The sequence below is a fragment of the Struthio camelus genome, chromosome 1 (assembly GCF_040807025.1).
Source record: "Struthio camelus isolate bStrCam1 chromosome 1, bStrCam1.hap1, whole genome shotgun sequence".
In the NCBI taxonomy this organism is placed as follows: Eukaryota; Metazoa; Chordata; class Aves; order Struthioniformes; family Struthionidae; genus Struthio; species Struthio camelus.
Genome location: NC_090942.1, coordinates 147,054,832 through 147,079,680, shown reverse-complemented (window position 1 = coordinate 147,079,680; position 24,849 = coordinate 147,054,832). Strand labels below are relative to the sequence as shown.

Below are 24,849 nucleotides of genomic sequence, written 5' to 3'. Positions count from 1 at the left end.
AGTGTAGTCATTCTCATGTTTGATCCCTTCCTCATTCTTATGGTTCTCCTTTAAACCCCTCCAAGTGGAAAAATTTGAATTTACCATGCTGTCTGAAAATCTTGTTATTTATCTACATTTTTTTTTTTTTTGGTTCTGATCTTCACTTAAAACCTTTGGATAAAAGTTGACATATAAAACTAATGTCATGATAGAAACAGCATAATTACAATGAATGCCAAATGTCTGAATTAGAACAAGCTGACATTCATTATAAAGTGCCTCAAAGATTAATGAAGCTTAAGGAAAGAAGATGTAACTTTTTGAACTGATTAAAAAAGAGTAAGTCTGGCTATATGTACAAAGGTGGCTTAAGTTCAGCATGCCACAGAAACAACACAGTCATCAGATAAAGTCTATTCTTGTTGAATAAAAATTGAAAACTCAACTCTCCACAAGGTTAAAGATTGTATTTTAATCACAGACTGAAACATAATGATTTACAAAACTGATGGTTAGATTTAAAACCAACCACTTACATCTTTCTGTGGGAATATTCCCCCCACACCCTAGCAGATTAGGGGTTCAAGTGAAGAACAGAGCTGTTCATGTTTGCCTTTGGGACTGAATAGCGATTTCCAGGATGACGACTGATGCTGCAAGAATTCACCTAAGATGTTTGTCGCTATATTTCATTTACCCAGCTGGAAGTGGCTTGTTTTAGGGAACTCGGCTGGATTCATCAGAAATTCCAGCCATTTTGCAGCTTTCTGTCCAGAGCCTTCTCTGCAGCTCCTCGTCATATGTTACGTCAGCTGATTTTGTCCTTTCCTCATTGTAAAGATAGCAGCCACCAACTCCTTCCATCTCGGGTGATACTGCTGCATAGATGGTTGTAGAGGCTCCTTCCTCTGGAGTCTGCAGAAACCAAAAATAAATTCAGGTGAGATAGGTACAATACAAGAATTACATGCCACTATAGGACCTTATTAGTGACAATCAGTTTCCTAGTTTTGCATTACACTTGTGCTGCCTATGCAAACTTCAAGATGGCAATGATAAAAATGCCACCTATCCAACTGCCTGAGTGCAGTCCATTTTTAGAAAAGTATTATTTTGAGATATTTTAACCCACAGTACCAGTATATGGTAAGCTCTGGTTCATTTTCTCAAGAGCTAGTCAGATAGATCACACAAATTAATTGATTTATTTTTCAGTTAGAGCTAATAAACCCAAAAGCAAACACAAAAATTAATATCCCAGTGTAATTATTCATTTCACAAGGATGAAAGGCTCTGTACGCTGCCTGAAGAAGATGAAGGCTTAGGTTGTATGCGTAATGTGCTCATTTTAACAAGTATGATATAAGCAAAGGAGCATGAAATCCATTACAGCAAATTAAGATTCTGCAGTTCAATCCAAGCAGGCAGGTAAACTAGGGAATCGCATTTTATACAGAGCATAATTATCAGAGTTTTGCAGTGTCTTAAAGCAAAATGGTCAAAGTTTTATAATGTATAATATAACTTGAATGTTAAGTGAAAATGAATAAATGAATAGCTCAGAGTCATAACTCCTTTCATCCTGAGGACATCCAAAACACTTCTATTTTACATTTAAAAGCGTCACATAGCTATCGTTGAAATTATGTCAATGGCATTTTTTTTCTTTATTTGAAGGACATATTTGTAACACAATATTTGATATGTTTTGTCTTTATCTGTGATATAATTGCGATTAATGTCTACTAGAGAATAATGTGTTGTTTTACAATCTTTGCAATATCATTCTATGAGTCATTAATAGTGAAAGCCTGTTCACAGCTTTGTCTCCTGCACCTGACAGGATGTCTTTTCCTGAAAACTCATTTGATGAATGAGACAGTATTGAATAGGTTACTCAGCGCCTAATTTAAAAAAAAAAAAAAAAAAAAAAAAAACCTAAGTCATTTGAAGCTTTTTGTGACAAGGTTGTCTGAATTTTAATTTTTTTTTCTATTTTACCACTGTAAAATAAAGTACACAGTACAGCACAGTATATTAGTAATCATTAGTTTGTTTGATGCATCCGGCACTTTGTAAAGCTTCCCTTCCTACAAATAAATCAGAGCCATGTCAAATCACATGATAAGGCACCATGAGCCAGCAGAGTGCCCACAGCAACTGAGCAGAGCACAGTGCCTCCGGGGTACTGAGAGCTGCTGTCCCCCCCAGCACTGTGGGAGAAGCTGAATGTGATGAGGAGCCAGTGACCCACATCCCTAGCCCTGCAGCAAACCCCCGCAGATCACGCTTCGCTGCCACTGCCTCAGGTAAGTAAAAGGGAAAAGATTAGCAGTAATATCCACACAAACACATGACCTTCAATTCAATTGTAAAAGTTGCAAAGCTAATCAGAAAAAGGTAATGCAAATGATATACCAATTTATCATGAAAAGCTGTATTTTCTACAATAAAAAAAGCCTCTGCGTTGACCACAGGTCCATTCCTTGAAATGTGAGTTACTGAAGAAGCAGCTTTCTCCCACTGAAGCACTTCCACGCATAGAGTTCCACTATGCTCTAATAGAAATGCTCCGCTGGTTACATGTTGAGACCTTGTTCAAATGTGTTTAAGCTGAAGAAAAAACTACTGATGCCAATATGCTGCAAAGCAAAGTAATGCCACCTTTCCCTCAGCGGTCATAGAACAGCCAGCTTTTATTTCCAGTTACTGCACAAAGACAGCCTTTCCTATTTCAAATACGATCTAAAGAAATATGATAGTAAAAATATCAAAATATGAGGTAGTATGTTAGAAAAAAAATCAGGCCCATGTAACTTCAGGAACATTTTTTTTATTTTTAAGATGACTATACTGTGAGAAACTATCTGAAAAAGCAGAACACTTACACAAGTACTTCTTTACTTTACTTTACTGCTTTACTACTGTCACTTTACCCTACTTTATTTTATGAAAAACCATGCCATTCACATTCACTATATTATTTAAACAACATAAAGTTATGTGCACGCATAATACTTTGCAGGAGCAGGATGACTCTAAATAAAGCATCTTCTTTCTCAACTAAACATGCTCTTATAGCGGCTACATCATTATCGATTATGATGCAATATAACATATCATAATACTGTAAAGTAGGAGAGCAATAACGAATATGAAGCATTCATATTTTATACAATTTATTCTGTCTGACTGAAAGAAGCCAACACTTTTTAAGGTACTGCTGTATTTTAATTAAAAATCTAGTGACACAGCTGAATTATTATCTCCTAAAATGGTTCACTGGACATTTTGTTCCTAAGTCCAACAACTCTCTGGTACATATAAGTATAAATGAAACATGTCTATGACTACAAAATCTTAATGATAACAGCCCATAACTAAAATGCTTTAAAAAAGTGGTGAAGGTCTGCAGGTGAACTTTGTGTGGTTGCAGCCTTTGTCCTTATGAGTACCACCCTCTGCAATCTCAGAGACTGGTCTATACAGATCTTCCTACAGCATCAGAAACATAATGTGCAATTGCTAATTTGATGGGAATGGTCTCTAAAGATATTCAGAGCTTGTCAGGATTTCTATTTTTTGGTATGTCACGTTCTACATTAGAAGGGAATCTATTCAAAATAATATAAATTACTTTAAATAAAGACTATATGGAAGTTGAACACTTGAAGCTGAAAGTCAGTTATTGGTATTATTCATGCAGCTCCAGTAGAGCTTTACAAATAATTTCATATGGCAAATTGTTTTTCAATCTTCAATAAAAAGAAAAGATAGGGCAGGCTCAGACAATAATAAATGTGTATAGATGACCACCACATGATAAGCCTGATAAGCATAGTGAAATAGTCAGTGTCCATTAAAGTCAGCTTTTGTAAATTTTCACAAGATCTTTGTTTTTCATCCTGTGCACCATAGCTATTATGCTGAGTATAAGGTTCAATACATACTTCCCATATACATGATTCTCATGTACTGTGCCAGGAATATTCTACCACCTGTTGCTAAAAGCAATAATCTAAATACATAGAGGGAAAAATAATAATATAATACATTAAATAATTAGTGTATACTAATTTAAGATAAAGCAAAACATTTTTTCCTGTGTAAAGGGAAGCAGAGTTCCATATGTATAATTAATAAACTGTCTCATTCCATCTTCTGAGTGCTTATTTAGTGCCAAAAGCTTTAATGTTACCTTACTTGAGGATTTCCTCATTGTTTTGGCATGCTTTTTGTGTTTTAAATGAAAGGAAAAAGGAAACTCTATTCCAGTCCCAGTCATCTGAAAGCACCTACTCATTTTCAGAGGCTGCAAAAAAGGGGTGCATATGCTGTGGTTCCTCCTCTGGGAGGTACATGCCTGTACCTACTGTGAAAGCACACTACATCCACTTGCCCATGCACAATTTGTCAGACCTTTTCCTGAAGTGTTAGATCTATTATATGCACATAAATTAACTTCAATAGACACACATACACACACATCCTGCCTGCATCCTGCTGTGTCCTGGAGCCTGTGGTGCTCTTGAGAAGAAAGAAGCTGGGAACAGATTGCAACCACTGGAGCTATTCACAAATATCTGGGCAAGGAGCAGGATTAATTGTTCTGGCAGTGGCAGCCCCATTCCTGGTTGCTGTCTTTCCTGGGAGCCCATAGCTCTTCCTTCTATCATGTGGCTGTGACTATCAGATGGTGAGGAGGAACCATAGAGCCCTTGCAAAAGAAAATGGCAGCAAGTAGGAGACTACTGCCAAAGCAAAGTACCCATCCCTTGATGCTGAGGGTCCCCTGGGAAGGAGAGCTTCTTAGGGTAGGCCAGAGAAATCACTAGCTATTTTTGCATACTGTGATCTGAAAAAAAAAAAAAAACAGGATGTTTGTCAAGACGCTCTGTACAAACAGCATGGAGTTTCAATCTTTGTGACTCTGAAGTATTGTACCAAAAGTTACAGGTAGACAGGCAGCAATGGTAAGCATCATTCCAATCATAAGGGATACATTATATACTGCCAGAGTAAATAAAAAGGAGTAACAGAACAGTATAAAATATGTAGAGGATCGGTAGCATCTTGTTCATGACTTGATTAGCCTTCTTGTCTTAAGATGAGAAATTCCACAATACTTCTTCAGTCTTCAGTTCCCAACTTACTTGTGCTGAGCTTTTGTTTTTTGTTTTTTTTTTGGATTTTTTGTTTCCAAATCATTATATTATTAGCATCCAACTGACTATATCCAATACCTTTGTCATGGTCAAGGAAAACCGATTTCTGCTAATTTGACTTTTTTTCCTAACAAAATTCTGCATCTGTAATTCCTTTAGTTCGTTACAGTATTGAACATGTCTTTTACTTTTACATTTTCTTATAATTAACTATTTGTTTACAGTACCCTTTAGTAGCAAATAAGGGTCTGACGGAACTTACGTACCTTCCTATTGCTGATTACATGGGTAGGTTGTGAAAGAAAGAAAAAAAAAAACTAGTATGCAACCAGCTCTTTTAGCAAAATGAAGTCTAGATACACAAAAGGCATCATTTTGACGCTATTGAGGCCCAAAGAAACAACTGTTTTCTTACAGAAGCTTTGATATTTCTCTGTATATTTAAAATATTCACTAATAGTAAGTGCTCAGCAAAGAATAATTATCCCTCAGGGCCAATAAATAATCTGCTCTATGCAAAATTGGGACATGTACTAAAAGGGCTTTGTGTTTTAAGTTTTTTTAATACTTGCCCGTTAACACAGTTTGATTAATGAATTTTTAATTGCAATATAATCTTGTCAATGCTAGGTACTTATGCTCATAAAATGTGCTGATGGTGGCCCTTCCCTACAGCCATATTGCTGTGGAGTATCACAGACATTCAATTTGTCCACCGCAGGCTCAGCAGCTTAACTCTTTGGAAACAAAGTGCGTCTGCATCCCTTGCATGTGATAGTTTTGAGGCGCTTCCCTTGTTAATCACTATCTACATGCCCTTCTGCCTCCATCCGAATTACTAGCTCAGAGTTATGAGTAGATGGTACCATTACAGAGCTTCAGGCTGTATAGTATGTCTGCTGGAAATGACAGGAAATCACACTGGAAGTAAAACTAGTAAGGGCCTATGATTTCTTTTCTGAAATCTATTAACTTTCCCAGTACCATTTTTAGGGGCTACCATCAAACACTGAGAACCTTGCCAGGTATCTTAAACATGGTGATGTGAATGGATGTGAATGGATGGTATGCATATACTTCAAATTGTACTGTTTGATGGAGTTGGCTATATGATTAAAAAATAGGCCGTGACACAACCAGTGGAATCAGAGAAACAGGAATGATTACTCTGGAGCAGCTTCACTCATGGTTCCCAGGCTCAGTCGGTCAGGGAAGACTGGTGGGATAAGATTGTGCAATGCATGAGCTAGAAGTGGCACGCACACACAGACTCCTGTATGCTGGTAGCTACATTCCTGAGGTACAGGACCTGGCATGGAGAGATGGCACAGACCACATCCTGGACAGCGGTCCTCTGGATGGAGAAGAGCATGGCTAAATTAACTGTAGATGAGGAAGGAATGAAGGGGGAGAACAGTTTTCAGGCTTGCGGTCAGTGTATAAAGGTATCTTGTGTTAAAGCATGCTATGCATATGAGAGTACCATGGGTAACCTCATGTTAAAGCATGCTGCCATTCACAGATGAGTTTCCAAAAGATGTAGAAGCCCACTGTTCAAAAAGGTAGTAAGTAGGACAGATACTGTCAAATATCAGGATGATGAAGGATTGAAAGGAAATAAATGTAATACAGCTAGTCCTAAAAAAACTGTATTGCTCAGAAGCTGCACGCCATAACAAAGTATCTCTCGAAGGTACTTCTGTGATGGTGTCACAGGTTTCCATGAAGTAGGTGGGAAAATAAATGCAACTGTGAAGTTGCTCTAAATACAGAGGAACTGAAATGCCTTGAAAAATATCACTTTAAGATATGTCTGGAGCCTGACTGAACCATTTACCTTATAAAAATAACATCATACTAATAAAAGCACTTAGTTTCATTAAAATATGATTGACTATACTTTTTCTAATAACTTTTTTTTCTCTTTCTGTATCTATCAGAGCAGTAATCCTGCCTCTCAGGAACTATATTTGTATTTATGATGCTGTCATCTTGAGAGGTGCTATAAAAGAGGGCTGGGCAAAGGGGAGAGAGAGCAGGGAATATCTGGTAAAGTGAATGACCAACACTGCAGTGGCATTTTGAGGGGAGGGAGTAAAGGGCCAAAGAGGCAGATGTGCACCTAGGATTGATGGGCATGCTGGCAAATGGCTTAATGCTAAGGAAAAAAACCTTTTGAAACACTTTTATCCATACAATTTGTAATGCAGAATATATTAAGAATTGGTGGAATGCCCCTCAACAGCAATATTAAGTTGGCTGGCAAGGGGACACTCATCCACACTGGTTTTATAATGGTAGTCTTATCAGAGTCTCTTGTTCTCTCACATCCATTAAGCCATGCAGTTTCTAGTTACTCTGGGAAATTGTGTTCTCATGAATATTAAAGTAAGTAAATTTGTGATAAGCAAATTACTTGTGTTCCACAGAGCACTGATTTCTATGATCTTTGAACAACCAAATGGTTTCAAAAACAGGTCGCTTATGGATGCAAGACACTCTAAGGTGAAATAACAACCTGCTGCTCTAATGTCACAAGCCTTTCCATGAAGACATGGGCTAAATGTTCTCAACATTTGTTTCGTAACTTCTACAGTGTCTAAAGTGATCATCGCTTTGAGAATCTCAGCCAAAAAAGCAACCAGTTGAAATACTGACTAATAAAAAAAAAGGTTAGAATGGAAACTATTATGCAGACACCAGGATATGTTCAGTAACCTTTGATAAATACTGCTTTAACAGCTGGTTATAAGTTCAGATAGTATCTGCAGCCAGTACCGAATGTCAGATCCCTAGAAAGTCAAAGCTGATAGAGAGGTCTGCAGCAAGCTTTTCCAAGATCTCTGCTTTCACTAAAACCCCCTGGTTTCCATCTGTGTTCTGTCTGTCTTCCTTTTCTTTTCTATGTAGCTCACTATTATTCTCTTTCTAATTTCTGCCTCAATTGCAGACCAAAAAGACATGAAGATGTTTAACCGAATATACAACTCTCCATAGAGACACAGTCAGCACCATCAAATTAATTTCTCTTAACCGCTAACTCAGACAAAGCGAATTCTTTAACAAATTTATTTCATAACACAGTTCTTTTGATTTCATCTTTAAAAGAGACATAGAAATAGAAATGGCTGAGTTAAAATGTGAAGCCTTTTTCCTGACAACGTTGTGGCTGCAGAGAAACCATTTTGGAATCAAAGAGATTAATATATAATAAATAAGTAACACTGGCAAATTAAGAACACAAGGCAATTTTCAAACTACAAAAGTGCCAAAATGTTGAAGGAAGAGTGCTTTTTAATATGAATAGTTTATGTCTATTATTGGCAAAAGAGAGACATTTTCCCTTGAACATCCTAAAATGTAAATTAGAGAACAGAAGTAGAGAGAACTGTCAGACAGCAGTTTGTAACCATGAAGAGTATCAAATCCTGAATCTCTACTACCCTCCATCTTGAAACCAAAATTCTTGTGAAAAGATTTCCGAAGAAATTGAATTCTCTTTTTGGTCTCCTAAAGTTGCTAGTGCCCTACCTGGTGGGCAGTGAGCAGGTAGGTTCCCTGATAGTGGTTCTTTAAGCTGCCTCAAGCTGGCCAACTGGGCAGCGGGTTGTATGGACACCCTGGCACACCAGCCACTGAGTCTAGCCAGGCATTCTCTGAGGACAGGGCAGATGGGAAGACCCAAAGAGCCCAGGAGGCCCTACCTCGTCTTCACACCAGTCCTCAAGGTAGATGGCTGTGAAGGAGACTGGAGACACAAGCCCCCTGGAACAAAGGAAGCATATCCAAAAGACCATGAGCTCTGCCTTTCATTCATGGAGCCCACAGAGCGAGCAGGCAGGCTTGAATGTTGAGTTTCTAATCAATCTTTTGATGGAGCCAACTGTGGAAGGTTTCACTTCATTTTGTGTCAAAGCAGGGCTTTCTGAGAAATATATTTGCTTGGAAAATTGCCAAGCAGCTTTACTCTGAGGCTTTCTGACGGCTCTTCTGTCAGTCTCAGAACATGAGCAAAGGTTTACTGAGGACAGCTGTGGCCACAATGCTGAACCCACCTCTTCCAAAGAAGCTGCTTTGGACTAAGCAGGATATCATGGGTCATCTCAAATAGTGTCAGATGCCTGTATTTATTAGGCAGCTGAATCCTTTTGGCTGACCAGCTGAAGTGCTTTCTTGGCCTCACTGAAGAGAGTGCCATTGGCTTCAAGTGGCAGCTTAAACATTAAACACACTTGTAGATGCCTAAATGCAGAAAAATAAATTTAGGTACCTTAAATTCAAACTGAATCTCACTCACTTAGAAGTACTAGACATTTAACCCCAATGATTTGAATGTGGAAGCTTTCAGATCGATGCTTTGCATTTTCTAGGCTGTTGAAGTGAAGGACTATAAAAACAATATTTAAGTTTGAGGAAATTTCAAAACAGAAACAAGAACTCAACTTTACATGATTGTTTCATTTGAGTGGGAATCGAAACTTAGGGTCAAAGTCATTAATCATAACTGAATCCTTTGTTCGTTTTGTCAAATGCATTGAGAAAGATTACTTTGCCTGAATGTTGGTTCCTAGGCTCCTTCTGTATTATGAAGGATACATATGTTCATATTGAGAACTGCGATATCACTGCAGCTACTAAATTACATTGCACTTGTTACTTTACTCAGCTCAATAATAATAGGCAAAATTTGACAAATAGGACCCTGTTGCCCAAGAAATTGTATAAACATCTAGTCAGAGACAGTCACTTGCCAGGAGAACATTCAGTCTCTGGGAAACAAAGCAGGCAATAACAGGATGTAAAAGGCAGAGAGAGTACATGGATTTCACATAATACTCAAGCCAGTTCTGGAACACAGCACTCTGTCTGGCTAACTAGCCCTCTGAAAAGCATAATACTCTATTGCAGCAATGTCTAGCATCTACCCATTGCTTAAGGAACCTGAGCTAAATCACTCAGAATTGTCTGGGTATCTTCATCTGGCATCTTAATCTGGCATCTGGTATCTTAATCTGGCATTTTCTGCAACAGCTCTATTCACAGACAAGTAAAGTGATTTACTAAAGCAAATGAGCAGGTCAGAAGAGCTGAGGAAAGAATGCTGGCCTCCTAAACCTGAATCCTAACTCCTTATGCACTAGGCTGCTGTGCCTTTCTGTGCGTGTAAAATAAAATAAGCAATTTATTTATTTACCACTAGTTCTATGGCCCTAATTACAATGTCATGTGAGCAATTCAGTATAATCTTCTCCATTCCTCGATGTAGGCTGATCTGTCATTAAGTAAGAATACTTAATTACAGTTTAGTATTCATGCTAGTAATATTCTAAGGAACCATCCTGTTATTTATATTAGCTATACAAGGCTTTAATTCTACTGAGTTTTGAACTATCATTACTATCTGAGAAATATAAATGAGAGCATAAAACTGCTCCTCCCCGCAACAAAGCTCTTAGAAATGCAATCATCTCTTTGATAGGTAGTGGCTGGAACATCTGCCTCGTTTAATAATGTATACTGGATTCCTTGTAGTTGAAAGAACAATTTAAATATGAATCAAAATGTGAATGGATCAAAATTAAAAGAAAACTCAAAACAACAAACAACCACAAAAGCTTTAGTGCTTTAGTTTTCTGATGAACTATCTTATATCAATGTATGGTCATCTTCAGTTTGTTGAATTCTTTCAAATCATGCCAGTTATTGGCAGTTGAAATGAAACAACACAGAAAAGCAAATTGAAGTGTTGACATTTGTAATGGTAGCTATGTTTACATCAGTTCCAGTTAGCAGGAGAGTGCAGCTAACAGAGGCAGCAAACAGATGCAGTAATTTGTGCACCAGTGTCTGAGCTCTGCTTATAAGTTCTGAGAACCTTGTTGGAAGCTGTGGAGATTTTCTGAGGACCCTCTGAGGAGCTAGAGAGTACTTGCTGCTGACAGCTAAGAAGAGCTAGGCAAGCACAGCTACATCTTAACTTCTCCTGGGAAGCTCTAGCTAGGTGTAGCTGCTGCTAACGAGCTCTGTTGGTTGCCCCTGATCAGAGAGAGTTGGGGCCTTTCTTGTAGCTGACCCTTGATTAGGGTGGGTCAAGTATCCTGTGTGTAAGTGCTAGGGTGAGGTCTATAGAAGAGCCAGGCCTAGAGTGCAGTGAACAGAGGCAGTGAACAGATGCAGCAGTTTGTGCAGAAGGGTAAAAAGAAGGGGTCTTTGTTGCCAGTCATAGTAGTATATGCTTCCTCAGACATAGTTATGTCATGTTGCAGAGTGCATTCCCCAGTAGCTGTTAGAGTTGCTGCATCAGCCATGTCAGAGGCTTCCACTCAGATAGACCTTCTGATGGCAAATGCAGCTCTGCAGGTCTCAGGCTGGGTCCTCTCCGTGAGGCTGGGTCTGACAGTCAACTCTTCTAGCAGAAGATGTGCTATTGTAGATGAACTGTGTTGCCAGGTAAAGGAATTATCGGAGAAAATAAGCAGGCTATGTAGCATCTAAGAAGATGAGTGTGAGATAAATGGAATAGTCTCACAGCCCCTACAGCTTCAAGAGTCTCAACTGCCCCACAGCAGTGAAGATGCAAGCAGGCACTGTGCCATGTGGAATAGTAAGTCATAACTCTGTAGAAGATGAAGGCCAGAAACTAGTCACTTCTCATATGAGGAGAAAGGCTCCTGCTCTTCCTGAAGACTTGCAGTTGATAAATAGATTTAGTGCCCTCCAAGCTGAGGAGGAGCTGGGCATGGCTTCAGGTGAAGCAACTGAGCTAAGGGACCCTGTGCCACACAGGAACATCTAGAAGAAGCGGCGAGTGACTGCTGTGGTTGACTCCCTGCTGCAGCAAACAGAGGCACCCATCTGCTGACCTGACCTCTTATCTAGAGAGGTTTGCTGCCTGCTGGGGGCTCGGATCCAAGATGTCATGGATGCCGAGGTGTGACCACCCATCCAACTACTACCCCCTGCTACTCTTCCATGTGGGTACCAGTGATACCAAGGGCAACTTGGAAAGTATCAAATGGGATTTCAGAGCTCTGAAATCCCCAGAGGGGCCAGGGGGCTGGGGGCCCAGGTCATTTTCTCCTCAGTCCTGCCAGTGAAGGGGAAGGACGGAAGGAGGAGTAGATGGATACTCCAAGTAAACAACTGGCTATGCCGCTGGAGTCGGCAACACAGTTTTGGTGTCTATAACCATGAGACCCTGTTTGAAGATTGACAACTGACTGGGAGAGATGGGATCTGCCCCACTAAATGGGGCACACGCATCTCTGTCAACAGGCTGGCCAACCGGGTAAGGAGGGGTTTAAACTAGGAAAGATGGAGGGAAGGGGAAAGCTATAGAGACCACCTAGACAGCAAACCGGGGTTCAAGTGGGGATACTTCCAGCAAGTACATGCAGCCAAGGAAGTGCCTACAAGACATGACTATGAGGGATCCTCTTGCCCCCCTCCTGGGAAATCAGCATGCTTGAACACCTCTCTGAAGTGCCTGTACGCAAACGTACGCAGCATGCGGAATAATAAACAGGAAGAATTAGAGATCTGTGTGTGGTTGCAGAGCTATGATCTCTTTGCAGTTACAGAGACATGGTGAGATAGCTTGTATGACTGGAATGCTGCCATGGATGGATTCAAGCTCTTTAGGAAGGACAGGCCAGGAAGGCAAGATGAGGGAGTCGCCCTTTATGTGAGGGAGCAGCTGGAATCGGGCACTGCCTCGGGGTGGATGATGAGCAGATCGAGAGCTTATGGGTAAGGATTAAAGGGCAGACTAATAAAGGTGACACTGTTGTGGGGGTTTACTACAGGCCACCTGATCAGGAAGGAGGAGTCAATGAGGCCTTCGACAAACAGGAAGGCCTCATGATCCCAGGTCCTGGTTCTCATGGGGGAATTTGGCCACTCTAATATCTGCTGGAGGAACAACACAGCAAGGCACAAGCAATCCAGAAGATCCCTGGAGAGCACAGATGATAACTTTCTGACATAGGCGATGAAGGACCTGATGAGGAGAGGTGTGCTGCTGGACTTTGTATTAACAAACAAGGAAGGGCTAGTTGGAGACGTGAAGGTTGGAGGCAGCCTTAGCTGCAGTGATCATGAGATAGCAGAGTTCAGGATTCTACGAGGAGGAAGCAAGGTAACAAGTATGATCACAACCCTGGCTTCAGGAGAGCAAATTTTGGCCTCTTCAGGGACCTTCTTGGAAGAATCCCATGGGATTGGGCCCTAGAAGGAAGGGGGAGTCCAAGAAAGCTGGTTAATATTCAAGGATCACTTCCTCCAAGCTCAAGAACAGTGCACCCCTCTGAGTAAGAAGTCGAGGAAAGTGGGCAGGAGACCTGCGTGGATGAGCAAGGTGCTCCTGGCAAAACTCAATCACAAGAAGGAGGTGTACAGAAGGTGGAAGCAGGGACAGGCCACTTGGGAAGAATATATGCAAGAAGAAAGTATGCAGGGATGTGACTAGGAAGGCTAAGGCCCGTTTAGAGTTTAATCTGTCAAGGGATGTCAAGGACAGCAAGAAGGGCTTCTTCAAATACATTATTAACAAAAGGAAGACTAGGGAAAATGTGGGCCCACTATTGAATGGCGCAGGGACCCTGGTGACAGAGGACACAAAGAAGGCAGAGCTACTGAACGCCACCTTTGCTTCAGTCTTGACTGCTAAGGCCAGACCTCAGGAATCCCTGACACAGGAGACCAGAAAGTCTAGAGAAAGGAAGACTTTCCCTTGGTCGAGGAGCATCAGGTTAGACATCATTTGTGCAAACCTGACATCCACAAATCCATGGACCCTGATGGGATGCATCCACGAGTGCACAGGGAGCTGGAAGATGTCATTGCTAGGTCAATCTCCATCATCTTGGAAAGGTCCTGGAGAACAGGAGAGGTGCCTTAGAACTGGGAGAAAGCTAATGTCACTCCAGCCTTGAGGGAACTACAGGCCTGTCAGCCTCACCTCCATCCCGGGAAAGGTGATGGAACAGCACATCCTGGAGGTGATCTCTAAGCATGTGGAGGACAAGGAGGCGACCAGGAGTACTCAGCATGGATTCACCAAAGGGAAATCATGCTTGACCAAGTTTTCTAGGATGGAATGACTGGTGGGGTAGATGAGCGGAGAGCAGTGGATGTTGTCTCCCTGGACTTCAGCAAGGGTTCTGACACTGTTTCCCACTACATCCTCATAGGCAAGCTCAGGAAGTGCAGGCTGGATGAGTGGACAGTGAGGTGGATTGAGAACTGGCTGGATGGCAGAGCTCAGAGGGTTGTGATCCCTGGCACAGTCCAGTTGGAGGCCTGTAGCTAGCAGTGTCCACCAGGGGTCAGTACTGGGTCCAGCCTTGTTCAATGTATTCATCAGTGACCTGGAGGAAGGCACAGAGTGCACCCTCAGCAAGTTTGCTGATGCTACTAAAGTGGGGGGAGTGGCTGACACCCCAGAAGGCTGTGCTGCCCTTCAGAGGGCCCTGGAGAGGCTGGAGAGCTGGGCGGAGAGGAACCTCCGGAAGCTCCACAAAGGCCAGTGCAGGGTGCTGCACGTGGGGAGGAATAACCCCCTGCAGCAGGACAGGCTGGGGGCTGACGTGCTGGGAAGCAGCTGTGCAGAGAAGGACGTGGGAGTGCTGGTGGACAACCAGTTGTGGCCAAGAAGGCCAAGGGCACCCTGGCTTGCATGAGGCAGGGTGTTGCCAGCAGGTGGAGGGAGGGGGATCCTGCCCCTCTCCTCAGCCCTGGGGAGGCCTCCCCTGGAGTCCTGTGTCCAGTGCTGGGCTCCCCAGTACAAGAGAGACGTGGCACTGGTGGAGAGAGTCCAGTGAAGGGCTACGAACATGATGAAGGGACGGGAGCATCTCTCCTATGAGGAAAGGCAGAGGGAGCTGGGCCTGTTCAGTGTGGAAAAGACTGAGAGGCGATCTCATCAACGTGTACGAGTATCTGAAGGGAAGGTGTCGAGAGGATGAGGCCAGTCTCTTCTCCGTGGTGACCAGCAATAGGGCATCAGGTGAAACAGAGGCAGTTCCATCTGAACATGAGGAAACACTTCTTCACTGTGAGGGTGACAGAGCACTGGAACAGGTTGCCCAGAGAGGTAGTGGAGTCTCCTTCCCTGGAGATATTCAGAAGTCATCTGGACATGATCCTGGGCAACGTGCCCTAGGTGACCCTGGCTGAGCAGGGGGGATTGGACTAGCTGATGTCGAGAGGTCCCTTCCAACCTCAACCATTCTGTGACTCTGTGACTGGCAAACGAAATGAAACAACACAGAAAAGCGTTTACTGAAAAAAAAACTGAAGTGTTTACGTTTGTAATAGTAGCTGCATTTATACCTGCCCCAGGCAGCAGGAGACCTAGCAAGGTTCTAGTTGCTGAAGGTAATGCACCTGAGTGTATATATTTCCAAAGAATTTATTTTCTTACCTGCATGCACATGCAATGTAAAATGTCTCTGCTGGTTTTCGCTGGAAACAAAGTTTTTAAGCATAAGATAAATGGTTACTTCTGGCTTGTAGTCCCCTAACGCTGCCTTTACTCTTTTACTTACTGTTTGACATTTGACAAGCCCCTTTGCTCATATATCTTGTTTCCCTTTCTAAGAAAATAGGAGCTAATACTTTTATTACCAACTTCACAAGTTTGCTGTGAGGTCTATTCACTTTTTGATGTTTATACAGCCCTATGAACAGATCTGGAACTCCTAAATATTTAAAAGCTAATCACAATGCAGAAAACCTTTAGGAATTACAACTAGATCCAAACACCTAAGTCATGGACTGTACACAGCATACACAAAATTGAATAATGTAATATTACCCAGGCCAGTGGCTATTTCACAAACAGTTCTATTTTAAATCAATATAAAACCTGACAGTAGTGCAGTTTCTGGGCTTTGTAGGCTCTCCTCCCTGTTCAGCAAACAGCGGCAGGGGTGTGCAGGCTTGGTGGAGACAGGCTCCCAGCCTAGCAGTGCTCACCTGCCCGCCAGTGGGCACTTGCCTAAACTTTCCTCCTCAGGGGAGAAGGTGTGAATCTCTTCCTGAACAACCACGTAAACCAAGCTCCTGGGGGCCTCAATGACAGGTATTTCTTGAAAACGAATCAAGTCAGCCAGCTTGCTTGAGCTAGTTGAGATGAAGACCAGAAACACACTGGCTGGATGATTAGCAAAGCAGGCAAACTAAACCTAAATAACTTCAGGGTGCTATGTCTCCGCATTAAGCACATCTTAATAGCATGAAAAAGAAAGAACACTTGGGAAGATGAGATAAATAAAAGCAAAAATACGCTTCCCTTCTCACATTCTCCTGCCTATGTTGCCGTGGTTCCCTTTCGTTTTCCCTTCCCCTCAGCAGGCTGACTGACCTGCAGTGGGTCCCGCGGTGGACAAGCAGGGCCCTCACTCAGCTATACATCGGAGGCCACAGAGCAGCCTGTTGCAGCACAGCTCTTTTCTCTCAACAGAGCTCCTGTACAGAAGAAGAGAAATTGCCTAGAGTACTTATCCTTTCCCTGTGCCTCACTCCTGGGCTCTTTCTCTCTTCCACTGACTCTGAACCTTTCCTCAGGACTGAAATGTGGTAATCCTGCAGAGGTGGCATTGGCTGGAATAAGGATATTTCAAAGAGTTTTCAAAGTACAGTTTAGCACTGTCCATGCCACAACTGATCTGGTTTTCTGTTATTGACATAGTGTGTTCAAACTATTGTTTTTTATGTGCAATATTCCCCGAGCTAAGAGGAGTGGAAAAGAAAAGGAGAAAACCTAAATTGGAAGGCAGATAAAAGTGACAGGGAGGGATGGAGGCATATGTGCAAAAGTATGCTGATTATAATTTCACCCGCTGGCAGTTTTTAGCATTTAATCTGGAACCATAAAACAAACAAACAAACAAACATGGATGTTAATTTAGGTCTATCCTGAATGACATGCTCCCAAAGATGGAAAATAAGAATGGACTTATCTTTTATAGTTATTTTGGTAAAAGAACAGAAACAGGTAAGAGTAGCTCAGATCTGCTAATCCTATTTTTCCAACAGACGCGGTAAAAAGAATCAATTGATTTAATTCAGTAAGTACACATTGTATATACTCTCTTCTGATGAGAAAAATAATGTGTCCAGTAAGTTCAAAGTATTTCTATGTAAGTAATAAAACCCCTGAAAACATCAATTCTCTTCATTTTAATTCTACTCATATTTCATCTGCAATAGCTTGTAAAAACAGTTAATTAAAAAAATAATCACCTAGTAAACAAAACTACTGTTTCCCAATTTCTTTCACAAAATAAAGCAAATGTCTTAAAATCACAGATATATTCTGAAGCCATACCATTATGGAGCTCTCTACATAGCTTGACTTCTCAGCTACCAAAGAGAGATACTAAATTTAAAAGCAAAGGCTGTATTCAGTTGCAAATCAACATATCTTAATGCTAACTAACCCATCAGAATCAACCTGCTTTTAACAAAATAACTAAAAATGCAAATGTAAAGTAGGACTGAATTTGATTATTCAAATTAAGCTTTCTGCTGTGTTGACTGAAAGTAGGTTTAAAAGTTCTGTAACTTAAATCCCTTTCCTTAAATGAATCAACCCTGGGCTCTTCACTGCACTCTAGGGAACACCAATGGTTTAAATTCAGAAGAAATAAAAAGAACATGTATAACTTTAGATAGGCAAATAGTGTCATTTATTTCAATAAGATTAGTCATGTTTCTAAAATTATGTCAGTCAAGATCTGAGGCCTAATATCTTTTACTATACCGGCTCATTATAGCAGAGGAAACACACAGCCTCTTAACCACATAAACAGTTCCTAAGATCTGAAATGCGAGCAATAAACTTCCATCTGGAAAACAATTATTCGTGAGTTTGAATTTATCATGTTTAATCACCAACAATCTGAAAGAACTGGTTGGTACTTGTAATACAGAGGGGGATATTAGCCTAGGGAGAGGTGATAAAGTTATTAACTTCCAAGGGGGCAGAGAAAGAAAACAAAAGAAGGCAGTCCTCGTCTGCGGAACAGAAAAAGGGAAGCAGGGAGGCGGGACATACTGAAAGTTGTTACTAGTAAGTATTAAGGCCCAAGTTTTTACTATCCACTGAAGTTGTTAATTTTAATATTCAAAGTAACTTTAAGGTGTTTTGTAAATCTTCATTTTGGTAGCAGATGGAGCCATTAATTTGTGGGCATAGGCAGCTTCCAGCATCATGCCCTGGGATCTTGTACAGAACAACCCAGAGCTTTACACTTGTAAAATAATCAATAGCCAAAATAAAAGCAATGAGTATTAACCTTTTTATTTTATTAAGTGCCCCATGAGAGTTCCTATTGTGCTTGTATTTACAGGGCTTTTTGACTAAAAGGTTGGAGTAGTTGCTTCAAATGGGAAACAAACACTATGAAGTTTTGTGGTTCGATAAATACATGCTGTGGACTCATCTGGTGCTGAGATAATTTGCTTTGTTTAGGGCGCTTGTATTGAACTATGCTCTTTAGTAATTCCATTTTGCTACAAACGCGCACTTTCCTTGAGATTCCAATCAATGACCTATCCCTCTTCCCTCCCTGTAATGCACTGCAAACAGTGATGGTCCAGATTACTAAACTTTTCTTTTCTGGGAAAATTTCCAGCTGAATTAATGCAAAACTGCGCTGTGGTTTAGTAACTACTTTCAGTTCATAAAAATAAAGGCTGAGATGTGAGTTGGGGCTTGAAAGCCAGTGCAGACCACATGAGTCAGGCAGCCCTCTTCCAGCTCTCCCTGCCGCTGTCCTGTGCTCCTTGCAGCTTGCTTAAAATTCAGCTCTTCACCTGCAAGCCTGCAGAACTCTGCAGCCGTCTATTGTTATTTAATATGTACTTCACAGCAGAACTGAATTGTTCCAATCAAGATTAGGACTCCGTTTCTCTAGGCAGCACGCAAAACACGTTTGCAGTCTAAACTCACACTTTTTGCTGCCTGCTTTTTCTTCGTGCCCTATGACAGGCTTACAGATAGCTCCATATTTCCTTTCATTCCTTTTTCCTCCTCCTAAATTCATGCCTAATGTCAGCCCCCTCCTAGTCCTTATTGCATGTGGCTCCCACCTCAATGTGCCAGGCAGCTGTCCCCTTTCCGTCACAGCCTTCTTTGCTGTCCATGTACCGTATAAATTACTGTCTCCTCAATGGTTCCCTCCTCAGATCACCCGTTTGTATTACGTGGGCCTTTCAGAAACTGAGCAGAGCTAGATAGGAGCTTTCAAAGGATGACCTATTCTGGTAGATTGCTTTTACTATCTCTGGAGCAAACAACAGCAGCAAGCCTTTTGATGATAGAGAAAGAAGAGGAAAATATTAGCTGAAAGCTTGTCAAAACCTTGACCCAGCCAGCTCTGAAAATATCAGGGGAAAAAATGGTACTTCAGGCAGTGAGTCTGCAAGCAGTGCCAAGCATGCAGCAGAAAACAAGGTTCCTGTCAGGAAAAGCAAAATCACAAGGGAAACAGAAATCATGGTGCAACAATGTGTGGCAGTCCCGCATGCATGGGCTGCAGGAATGAGTGTGATCGGCATGGGTCTCATGGTGCAGGGACCGTCAGTACCAGCTCCAGTCCTTCCCAGTGTATGAGCCGCTGCTGCAGCTCCAGGGATGAGGCGCAAAGCCTGTGACTTTCTCTTGGACTGATACAAGCAGTTTGCAGTTCCTGAACTTTATAAAGGAGCCACAATACAGAAGCAAGAGCTTCCCAGACAGCGCTCTTTTTATATAAAAATAATCTAAACAGCTGGGTTTTCCTAATTATATAAACTCCATACTGAAGAAAACATAACTGACCTTTACTTTTAAATGTGTGCTCAGTAACAGAGGATTAGAATTGTTTGTGAGCTTTGCAAAGCCTGTAACTCGGCTGTGGGAAAAAAAGCCTTAATTTATATTTGTCTGATCCCTAATAGCCCCTGACAGGCTGTGAAACAAATAGTTTTAATTACTCCCTCCTTGCTGAATCTATGGTCTCATCGTTTAATCAAAAAAGTAGCAGATATTATCTATTACAGAGAAATCAGCACAATTGGGATTAAAAGAAGAATCATACACTAGGAAAAACAGGAAATTATATTAACACCAAACTGTGACAAATGTGCCCGTCTTATTGTAGCTCTGTCCTAAGACAGCAGAACATTTACAAAAACAAATAAATAAATAAAAGCAAAGACTTTTCCATTTATCCTGGGATTTATGGCTATTGAACATGTCAATGTGGTCTCTGCAATTAAAAAAATATATATATTCAAAAGACTCCTTTCAGTTATTAATGAACAATATACAGCTCTTACATATTGGTGCAAAATAAGTGCTACTTTTTTTTTACAGCAACCATTGACGCATGAAAATAACTTTAGAGCTAATCAACGGGTAATGACTATATTTCATGAATAATGCTCCATTCTGAGAAAAAAATTTGTTGCAATTCATAAACAATTATGGACATCACAAAGGAAATGAATCAATGCCTACAAGAAATCTTCATGCTATTTAAAATTTCTACTGTAATATTTGCCTTAGTTCCTTGGAACCAGTGTAATTTCTCCTGCAATACTGTGAACGTATTCAAGACTCTAAAGACTAGTATAAAATGCAAAGGCTAAACTTCTAGTGGATAAGACTGAAAGCCAGTAATGCCATGACTGTTACTGACATGCAGTAACCATGGGGCTCTGTGCTAAGCTCTTTCTTAAAAGTGACATTTGACAATCACAAAATGATCAAGACCTCACATTTTAGGGGCCTTGTATACCACGGCAGGACTTCAAGTTTTTAAAGTCTCCCTGGTTTCTTCTTTAGTGTGTAACACTTTACCGCTCAGAATAACTGGAAGTACATGAAATGGCCAGAGCAGGAGGTAATGCATCTCAATGGCTGCTAAGTCTCTCCCTGGGAGACAGATTTGTCACTAGCTCCTAAAATGAACTGGTGAATTCCCATTGGCCTAATTCTCTACATACAGCCTTTCACCTTGTTTTTACTGGCACGTCAGTACAGAGCAAGGGAAAAATATAGACTAATTCAAAGTACAAATCAGAATTCTCCTCTATTAATGCAAGGGACAGAATTTCCCATTGTTCACATGTGCTAATAAATACTGAGGATTTACAAGGCCGTGAAGATGCTAGCTTTTCAATTACTTCCATGTCTCACATTTGTCTACTTTTTGAGTCACATGCAGCTTAGCTGCAACTGATTTATAGCCTGAAATGGTGCATCTTTAATTTAGGATTTTATCTGTACGTTACTATGCTTACTTCAGGACAAAAGTCTGATCTTTATTTAGAAACGGAATAGACAACTTCATGCTTATCATCAGAGCACAGCTACTTTACCATCTGAAAACAGTTACAAGCAGCAGCTGATTTGAAGGAGGCATTTTCTGATGGAGATATTTTTGAGAGGTTGCCAGGAGGACGGGGTCAGACTCTTCTCCATGGTGCTCAGCGATAGGACGAGAGGCAACAGGCACCACAAGAAGTTCCGCCTGAACATGAGGAAAAACTTCTTTACTATGAGGGGGACTGAGCACTGGAGCAGGCTGCCCAGAGAGGTTGTGGAGCCTTGGAGATATTCAAAAGCTGTCTGGACAGGGTCCTGGGTAAGGTGCTTTAGATGACCCTGCTTGAGCAGGAGGCTTGAACCAAACAACATCCAGAAGTGTCTTTCAACCTCACCTATCCTGTGATTCTTTGAGTTACAAAGGGATAAATACCCAATTGTGACTAGAAATCATCAGATTTGGGGGTTCTGCAGAACAGAAGAAAACATCAGTATTTTTAACCATTCATATAATGTAAAGGAGAAGCTGCTTGATTCTTTAAAAATGAGGCGGATTCCTATTCTAATCTAAATTAATATTATAAAGAATTTACAATTGTCTGTAGATGACCACAGCACAAAAATGTAACCACAAAGACAAATTTGAAAGGGAAACAGCACTAAGGTTCACATTATTAAAGTGAATGTTTCCCTAAGCAGCAAATAGATTCAGAAGCTAAGTATGCTCATTACACTCTACTATGAAAATGTAAACTCATTTCATAAAGCTCACTGGTGGTTGTTCTTTTACTTAGCCAAGTACTGGAAATTATAAAACAAGCCTGTAGATTTTTTTTAGCATAAATCTCATTGACAAGTTGTACAGAGGTACTCACCCTAGTAGAGTGTACTTCTGCGCAGGAGAGGAAATAAAATCTAGAAGGTTGTCTGAAATCTTGTGACTGCTTCTGCATGAAATATGTACTAATATAACTATTTCAAAACTACATAGAGTGAAGCAGGCACAAAGAAATGCAACTGGGAATATAACTCAAGAGATATTGATATTATTTAAAAATAAATGTTAAAATGTATTTATGACGTGAGGAGAAGCAAAAGAAGCTGCTATAACAAAGCATGTGAACCTGAGCACACTGCACGGTCTGCTCCTGGGCTTCTGGATTAATTTAAAGAAAAGGTTACTGTCATCTATCATGTTCCAAGTGTTGTCAGGAAAGCAAGCACTATGTATTTTATCATTAAGAAGCACCACTGAAGAGGTTTTTTTCAACACTTTCAATGAAGGTTAGCTGACTGCTTGCCAACTGCACCATAACTCTGTCCTTTCTTCCAATTCAAAAGTATATTAAGGATAATTGCAGGTCCTCTCACCCATAATCTATGCTGACAATAACAAATAGCAGATGAAGGGCAAAGGATTTTGCTCTCTTCCAAAATATTAACGGCTTTGTATTTCATTATAACAATAAAGCTTTCTGTACTTAAAAGTTCTTTAGCATTGCAGGTGCCTTAAATTAAAAGTGAATGAATATTATCTAAATATTATTTAATATTATTTTAAAATATATTTAAAATTATGCAAAATTGCATAATAACATATGCTTGACCAATCTGATAGCCTTCTACAATGGGACAACTAGCTGGGTAGATGAGCGGAGAGCAGTGGATGTTGTCTCCCTGGACTTCAGCAAGGGTTCTGACACTGTTTCCCACTACATCCTCATAGGCAAGCTCAGGAAGTGCAGGCTGGATGAGTGGACAGTGAGGTGGATGGAGAACTGGCTGGATGGCAGAGCTCAGAGGGTTGTGATCCCTGGCACAGTCCAGTTGGAGGCCTGTAGCTAGCAGTGTCCACCAGGGGTCAGTACTGGGTCCAGCCTTGTTCAATGTATTCATCAGTGACCTGGAGGAAGGCACAGAGTGCACCCTCAGCAAGTTTGCTGATGAAACTAAACTGGGGGGAGTGGCTGACACCCCAGAAGGCTGTGCTGCCCTTCAGAGGGCCCTGGAGAGGCTGGAGAGTTGGGCAGAGAGGAACCTCCGGAGGTTCCACAAAGGCCAGTGCAGGGTGCTGCACGTGGGGAGGAATAACCCCCTGCAGCAGGACAGGCTGGGGGCTGACGTGCTGGGAAGCAGCTGTGCAGAGAAGAACGTGGGAGTGCTGGTGGACAACCAGTTGAGCATGAGCCAGCAAGGTGCCCTTGTGGCCAAGAAGGCCAATGGGATCCCGGGCTGCATGAAGAAGAGTGTTGCCAGCAGGTGGAGGGAGGGGGATCCTGCCCCTCTCCTCAGCCCTGGGGAGGCCTCCCCTGGAGTCCTGTGTCCAGTGCTGGGCTCCCCAGTACAAGAGAGACGTGGCACTGGTGGAGAGAGTCCAGTGAAGGGCTACGAACATGATGAAGGGACGGGAGCATCTCTCCTATGAGGAAAGGCAGAGGGAGCTGGGCCTGTTCAGTGTGGAAAAGACTGAGAGGCGATCTCATCAACGTGTACGAGTATCTGAAGGGAAGGTGTCGAGAGGATGAGGCCAGTCTCTTCTCCGTGGTGACCAGCAATAGGGCATCAGGTGAAACAGAGGCAGTTCCATCTGAACATGAGGAAAAACTTGTTTCCTGTGAGGGTGACAGAGCACTGGAACAGGTTGCCCAGAGAGGTAGTGGAGTCTCCTTCCCTGGAGATATTCAGAAGTCATCTGGACGTGATCCTGGGCAACGTGCCCTAGGTGACCCTGGCTGAGCAGGGGGGATTGGACTAGCTGATGTCGAGAGGTCCCTTCCAACCTCAACCATTTTGTGATTCTGTGTATAACTTGCAAAAGTACAGTAGGTTATACTTTTGTTGAATATATGATTTAAAAGTACATTATCTTTCATTAATATAATTTAATGTTAATATAATTGAGTATGGAAAAGTTCTGTATTAGGTGGTAACTGATATTTTAACATGAAATATATGTAGACTTCATAGATTTTAATAAAGGGACTCTAAAACATGCAGGGTACACCAGACTCCCGTATTTTAGATTCACCTATTTCTCTAGCATAATGGCACTATTTAACTATAATAAGAAAATGCTTGCAAAGCCTGTCAATAAATACCTGCTGTCAACAAAAGTTTTAAAGAAATATATGCTGATAGTGAAAATACAGCAAAAAAAAAAGAAATGAAGTTGCATGCACTTATTTAACAAATATATCTTTCGCCTATCATACTTGAAAATTATAAATTTTTATGCAGGAAAGCAGTTTAGTAAAGAAATAACTGTTGGTACAAATGATCCTGCAATGCAGTGTTATTTACCAGAGAAAGTATGTGTTGTTTACTAATTCCTTAAAGTGGCAAAAAAAAACATACATCTCAGTGGCATGATTCATAGACAGACAC

General features: G+C 41.3%; 1 protein-coding gene across 6 annotated transcripts in view; it reads right to left on the bottom strand.

Moving 5' to 3' along the window:
- Positions 1 to 434: 434 nt before the first annotated feature.
- ZBED1 (zinc finger BED-type containing 1) overlaps positions 435 to 24,849 on the bottom strand; it is a 180,701-nt gene continuing 156,286 nt past the window's right edge. For 3 of the 6 annotated variants that reach the window (XM_068922140.1, XM_068922149.1, XM_068922165.1), the window contains exons 7-8: positions 22,341 to 22,412; positions 435 to 897 (exon numbers count right to left, since the gene is read on the bottom strand). In XM_068922140.1, coding sequence (XP_068778241.1) covers positions 700 to 897; positions 22,341 to 22,412 — 270 coding nt within the window. In that variant the 3' untranslated portion in view covers positions 435 to 699. Of the gene's footprint in view, positions 898 to 4,462; positions 4,838 to 22,340; positions 22,413 to 24,849 lie in introns of all 6 variants that reach the window. The other 3 variants (XM_068922158.1, XM_068922164.1, XR_011136614.1) reach the window with 2 other exon arrangements.